The sequence below is a fragment of the Gossypium raimondii genome, chromosome 5 (assembly GCF_025698545.1).
Source record: "Gossypium raimondii isolate GPD5lz chromosome 5, ASM2569854v1, whole genome shotgun sequence".
In the NCBI taxonomy this organism is placed as follows: Eukaryota; Viridiplantae; Streptophyta; class Magnoliopsida; order Malvales; family Malvaceae; genus Gossypium; species Gossypium raimondii.
In genome coordinates, this window is record NC_068569.1 from 34,074,993 (window position 1) to 34,082,636 (window position 7,644).

General features: G+C 31.4%; 1 protein-coding gene across 1 annotated transcript; it reads right to left on the bottom strand.

Annotated features, from left to right (window-relative positions):
• Positions 1-2,877: 2,877 nt before the first annotated feature.
• On the bottom strand, positions 2,878-4,826 carry LOC105765808 (pentatricopeptide repeat-containing protein At1g50270). Its single transcript, XM_012585055.2, has one exon. It carries the CDS (start codon positions 4,714-4,716, stop codon positions 2,944-2,946), a length of 1,773 nt encoding a protein of 590 aa, XP_012440509.1. The 5' UTR covers positions 4,717-4,826; the 3' UTR covers positions 2,878-2,943.
• Between the last annotated feature and the right edge of the window lie 2,818 nt (positions 4,827-7,644).

The window sequence follows — 7,644 nt, forward strand, 5'->3', positions numbered from 1 at the left end:
CTTGCAGTTAAAATTGCACTTTTAAATTGTTTTTTATAATTTTTTTTTGCGCAAGCGGTCAAAATTGGAAGTCGAATCTAGTCGAGTGAAATGAAATTCAAGTCGAGTCGAGTCGAATCGAATCAAGTGAAATTGTTCTAGTTAAATTAAAAAATTAAACATGTCAAATTAAAATCTTATTACAGTATAACTAATTCCATGTTAGAGCACATAAATTTGAAACCATATATATTTAAAAACTTTGTCAAAGCAAAATAATAAAAAATACTTTAGTATCATAAACTTGAATAATTAATTAACTTATTTAGGTCTCAAAATTATTATTCTAGAAAAATTTAATTTTAAACTTTCTTTATATTTTTGTAGATTTTTTTGAAATTTTATAATTTTTTAAAAATATAAATTTTGAAATTTTTATAAATATTTTGAATTTTAAAAATGTTTTGAATTATTGTAATTTTGTTTAGATAGAAACCAATTTACTCATTTTCAAACTTGACTTCAAACTTGATAGGGACCAATAGGATATTTGCACCAATCTGTTATTCGAATTATTTGAATTGTAAAATTTAACTCGATTCAAACTCGGAACTCGAATTACTTAATCAAGTTTATACGAATTATTCGAATAACTCGATTCGATTAACTCAAAATTCAAAATTTTTTTCGATTTTTTCGAATCGAATCGAGTTTTGCTTATCCCTAAATTCTAATTGTTCGTTGCGCAAGAAAATCGTTTTTGAATAGGAATTTTTTTCAACAAATGGTATCAAAACTAGATTTTGCTATGTTTATAGTATAAACTAATACCAAAATTTTCTCTCTTCTTCATGTGTGATTAATTTTAATAAAATGTGGCATTCTTGTAATTATAAACATGTTTAGGGATATGTATGTGAATGAATGTATGCTATTATTTTATTATTAATTATGATAAAATAATTTTACGAAAGTTGTGACTCCTAAAAAATTGAATGTAATAATTATTAATTTTCGGGTATGTGTTCATGCACATTTCTAGAGGGGTACTACGAGAAGAATATTTCCTTACAGCCTCGATATACATATACTTATTTGATTAGATTTATTGTTTTACATATCACGACGAAGACCAGTTCTATAATTTTTCTTAAATTTTCGCTGCACCAACTCTTTCATATTTTCCAAACAATGTTCTAACAAAGAATAGGTTATGTCACTATTATAAAACAATATGCTATCTTTTCTTTCCTCATTGTGCCGTCAAAACAGAATAGAGAGGGGAGGAAAATTTTCTTCTTCATTTATTCAATTTCTTGTGTCAAAATCATCAGTCAAGAAAGGTAGGTGGATTTTCCATGTTTCTTAACCATTAGAAGAGAATTTTTGGATTGGTTGAGTGAAAACTCTACTCCTCTTCTCTCCTATTGTTGTCGAACCTTGGTTAGAGAGGGAGAGTTCAATATTTGTAATAATATTTAGTTTTGCTAATAATATATGTATAAAGTTTGCTTAGATACATTTCATTAGTTTATTATGTAGGTGCTATATAAAGGAAGTTTGGTGAGTCAGATTCAACACAATTATATAAAGTTGAAGTTTTCTTTGTACTTCTTTTAGAGTTCAAACATTTTCTCCTGTTTATTTTAGAATTTATATTTTTAAGTCTTCATGCTTCAAACTTGATTATTGATGTTTACAAGAGTTCTTCTTCTAGAGGTTTTGAAGTGTCCAAGTTTAATTATGGACAATTTTTAATACAAGTTATCCAATAGGGTTAAATCTATCCTTCTTAACGTTCTATTTATTTTATTTTATTACCTTGATATTTGAATCGACTCAATTTAATTCTATATTTTATTTTCAGATTCGAACATATTCTTTGAAATATTGATCCTTCCTCTAGATCGAATACCATAAAATAAACTCATTCTTTCTTTATTATTTTTCTTCTAATAGCTTACATTTAAGACTTTAAAATTTGACTTTGTGGTTTCCTTTTGCTAATCTAAGATTTACGCATAAGTTAATATTAAAATTTTGGGAATTTTTACTTATTTGTTTTTTTTCAAAATCCTCATTTGAAGCTTTTCATAAAGATATACCAAGAATGGTGCAAATCATTAAGAAAGAAGACCCAATAAAAGATTGGTCCTTTCCCTTTTTTTTTTAATTATAGAATTTTGAGTTTTTACAAATCAAAAATTAAAAAATTCGAAATAGTGTGCAGAGACATGTTATTTAACATGCCTTTCTCGTTGACTATATAATAAGAACTTATTGATTTACCTTTCACTACTCTTATTTGCTGGTGTTTATGACTTGTTTTACTTCAGGATGTTGCTCCTTTATCGATGACAAGGAGTAGTTATTTGACTCAATGTATCATGTAAGAAGTTCTGTAAAGAAAGAGGAACTACGAAAGAAGTACATAGTACCAACATTGCTTGTTGAGTTGTTACATAAACATTCCTATACTCAAGCTTGAACTGTTTTTGTTTTCAATGCTTGAGCTTGGTTTAATATATAAGACGCTTGATTAGGATAGGATAAATTATGTTTGATTATGACTTGAAACATTATCATTTATACTTCAACTCAAGTTTGAATTGTGGTTTTTTAATATTAACTAAAAATTTTAAAAAAAAATTAAGCTTGCCACTTACTTGAGTTTAGCATTGAATTTGATTCAATTGATAGGTTGAACTCAACATGACAATAATTAAACCAAAATTAATTTTGTTTTTAGTCAAACTCATTTTAGTTGCAAAGTATAAATGTCTCGTAGCTTACTTGGTACATGAAAACCATCTCAATCCTTGAGTTTGTTCAGACCCCTTTTAAGTTTCTAAAATCCCCCCAATTGCTTAGTTTTAAATTTTATTCAACACAAAAATATGGCCATTAACTGAAGCCTAATGTTTACTTCGTCAGAAATGAAAGCTCACATTATGGAAAATAATCTCATTCCATATCCACATCAAATGCAAAGAAGCTACAACCAAGTCTCATTTGAGCTATAAAACAATCAATCATCTCATTCAAACTATAGGATTCATAATGAGATGAACCAAAGGCAGTGAACTCATGGATTGCACCATTGATTTCAATCCAGCTACATCCTGGTATCTTTTTAACACCTTTCTCTTTCATAAGCTTTCTTATCTCAGCTGCTGAATCCGATTTTTGGCACCTTGAGTACAAGTTTGCCAAAAGGGCATATCTACCACTATGTTTTGGTTGCAAATTGATCAAATGTTTTCCAATATATTCACCTAGATCATATGCCTTGTGAATCATACATGCCCCAAACAGAGCTGCCCATACTCGAGCCGAAGGCTCTATTGGCATATCTCCGATCATCTTCTTTGCTTCTTCCAAGTACCCGGCTCGACCAAGCATGTCAACCATGCAACTGTAATGATCTAAGCCAGGTTCCAAATCATACCTTTGCTTCATCATTGTGAAGACTTTGCGTCCCTCATCAACAAGACCTCCGTGAGAGCATGCATTAAGAACTCCAAGGAAGGTTACTTCATTTGGATGAATACCACTACTTAGCATTTCATTGAACAGATTTAAGGAGCCTATTGCATCACCATGCATGGCAAACCCATTAATCATGGCAGTCCAAGCATAAACATCTTTTCCACAAAGTTTCTTAAAAACCATGAAAGCCTCATTCAAACACCCGCACTTTGCATACATATTTATCAATGCCGTCCCAACTTCAGAATTCATCTCCAATTTATATCTACTTATATGTCCATGAACGCACCTTCCATGGATCAAATCCCCTATTTCAGCACAAGCAGCAAGAACACTAGTAATTGTAAAATCACTTGGCCTAACCTTCTCCATTAGCATATCTTGAAAGAAGATAATTGCTTCATTATATCTATTACATCGCAAATGACCAGCTATCAAAGCTGTCCATGACACCACATTTTTACTTGGCATTTGATCGAAATATTTTCGTGCTTCACCATAGACGCCACATTTTGAATACATATCAACAATGGCACTACCAATGAAAACATCCCATTTAACTCTCCCTGTTTCTACGTATAATCCATGAATACTCCTTCCAAACCAAACATTACCCATTTTTCCTGCGGCGCCGAGGATACTTACAACAGTCATTCCGCAAGTTTTTACACACTTTAACCTCATTTCCTTGAAGCATTTCAACCCTTCAATAAAGCAACCAATTTTCAAATACCCGTTAATTAAAGCAGTCCAAGAAACCACATCCGTTTGCGTACTTTCATCGAACACTTGACGAGCAAGTTGCACGTCTAGCGAGCTAAAAAGTACGGAAATCAATGAATTTCTAACAAAAGAGTCGGAATCCATTCCGTACTTAACAATATGAGGCAAAAGCTGAAGCGGGTTTCGTTTGGACTTGGAAAAGGATTTGAGAAGGGAAGGGAACGTATGTTTAGTGGGAACGACACCATTTCTACGCATTACAATGTAGAAAAGGAGGGACTTCTCGGGTTGGGAACTTGAAGAAATGTCTCTGATAATGATGTCCCATTGTTGAGGGCTGGGTTGATCGAATTGATCAAAAAGAAGCGAAATAGAAGCAATGTCTTTGGGGTAAGCCAAGAGCTTGTTGAGACAAAGCGAGTCATGTGAGAAGGAACGAGCTAATGAGAATGTGAATCCGCTTGAGATCGAAGATACGGTGTGAGTTAAAGGCGACAAATGGGTGATTGCAGACATGAAAAACATATTATATCAGTTTGCCGAAGGTCTGTGTGATGGAATTGATCAACAGAGAAGAGTGACTAGAGAAAAGGGAAATTTGTTTTTCTCTTCTTTTATCAGTCTTTTTTCATTAGCTTTAAATCCTTTTTTTTTTAAAAACCTCACGAGAAAATAAAAAAAATCAATTCGACCCTTACTAAAATATACATCTAATTAATTTCTCAGTGAAAAAATTTATAAAAAATTATAAAAATATATAAAATTTTCAAAACTCAAAAATATTATTTATTAAAGAAACTTTTGTTAAAATAAAGTATTGGTTAAAATAACTTGAACACCTGTTAGCACTGCTGTGCAAATCGTATTTCTCATCTTCCAATCATATTTGGAGTTGATACAAATACCGGTAGAAATGTAATATTTAGTATGAGTTTAGATGAGCGGTGCAGACGTTTAATTTACCTGTTTTACATTATAATATCACTATAATATTTAATTTCACCATTATTATTATTTTACACTAATTATAAATAAACGTATCATCCATCTAAATCATCGTTAATATTGTACCCTTTCAATTTTTTTGTGTAAATCGAATAACATAAAATAAAACATGCAACTGCTATCTACAGCATGTCAATTTCGTGTACAAGGTAGAGCTGAGTAACATCAATCATATTCTTATTGCCTAAATTTAAATCTTATAGAACTTGTTTCCCTCTTTATTTTTACAGCAATTTATAATTTGGAACATAATTTATACAGTAAAAGTTCACCCATTGAAGCTTTTAGCCATGCAAGTGCAAGTCATCGTTGGAGCAGTGATGATGTTCACCCAAAGTTTATTTTTACCAATACAATTTGTTAAATATTTTAACCAATACTTTATGTTAACAAAGTTGTTTATTATTGCACCATAGGCTTGATTAACCATACGTATATTCAATATAAATTTTAATATATATTTTTTAGAAATTAATAAATACTTTTTTTGAGTTTTGTATATTTGAAAATGTTATATATATTTTACAACTTTTTCATAGTTTTTGAATTTTTTTTAGTTTTGCACTCATCCAAAATAATTTTGGATAATAATATGTCCAAATTCATTCATTTAATCTAAACAACCACTTGTCCATATTCATTTTATATGCACATTGTAATTTTTTAAAATATTTTTTAAAATTTTATTTTTGATATTCTTTGTTGACTTGGCATGCCACATCAGCATATTACCACATGGTAGTTTCTTGTGGCTTCTGTTAACCATGTCAACGAGGTTAACGGTCAAACGGTCAAATGATGGTTACCGTTAATTGGAGGGGACAATTGATTTTTTTTATGTGCTTTTTTCATAAGAGCTTAATTGGGCGTATTTTTTTTCATAGCTCAATTGATTTTTTTATTAAGGTTTTTTTTTGCATTTTTCTTTTTTATTTAAACATTTGACAAAGAATCAGGAATACGTTCTAGAATTCAAATAATACAATGGATAAAAAATCAGATAATCACAATGTAAAATTCAACTAATTATAATGCCCAGCGGACGAAGAATCTAATCAGAAAAAATCTATATAAGACATGTGCACAAAGTGGCAAAGAAACCCACACATTACAATTGCAAATGTAAAATTCAACTAATACAATGCTCAGTAGACGAAGAATTGGACTAGACAAAATCCATAAAAGGCATATTGTAACGCCCTCGACCCGATCCGATTCGTCATATCCAGATCTCGGGTGTTACCAGTCTTATTATAGAATTATATTTAGACCGATACACAAACATTACATCTCTACTAAACATTTGCTTTCATAAAAAATACCTATGGAATAAGTTTGATGATTACGTTGGTTACAATGGACTTTACAATTTTTGTGGGGTTACAAGAGAATAATCATGACTTAGTTCCATTGTTCTATTCATTCTGCTTCTAAGTGGTTACACTAAATTCAATGGGTTCATTAACTTATTTTGTACCCGTTACAGAGACTTACAAGTGAATTTTTGGACTCATTTCATTAATTCCTTTAATGTCGATCATGTCCGCCAAACTTTTGTTCTGTATGCATAACAGCCTATCTCGCCAATTATTCTGGCGCAACCCTAACATCATCCCTCCTAGCGTAGTCCCATCTCATTATGTCTATGATATAAAAACACAGAAGTAAGTTCATAAGAACTTGGTGAATAAACCCTCTTTTACCTGGGTTTTATTTGCAATTTCCATTATAATTCGTCTTGTTTCTATCCTTCCCTTGACCCTGGCAGATACAACTCTAAGATTCCCTTCACTGTGTCGTAGGTGTCACGCTTTACTTTGAGATTATAACTTGATATCCATCTCATAGATACCATATTTATGTTCTTTATTTACCCTTTCATGATTTATTAACCATTCTTGTTACAAAAGGCCTTACAGACAGAATACTTTTGGTTCGCCACTTATGCTGGCGCACTCAAGCTTATTTGTTTTTACATTGATACTATACGGTGTTAGCCTTAACACTTCATATAGAACTTTTATTTCAGAGTTCGTCATACTTATCGTTCCTTCAGAAGACTTTATACACTATTTTATTAGAGTCTGCCACAGAGGCATTTCTTTCAAATGGTTGTCGCAAGGGTCATTCTTTAGAGGCACTATGAAGGCATTCTTTTTCAGAGATAGCCACAAAGGCTTCCATATCTAGAGGTTGCCACAAATGTGTCATTTTCATTAAGTACTCGCCACAAAATGGTTTCCTTTCAGAGTCTTGCCACAAAGGTTTTTCTTCTCCTAATGATTTATGTGATAGGGATTCGCCTAGACTCACACTTAGTAATGTTTGTCACTCATTGTCCTGGGATACATAAAGAACCATATTAGGTAATAGCCTTCATTAAATTTTTTCATGTGATGCCATAACCCACCAGTTACGGTCTTATTGTTGGGAATGTGCCCATATTAT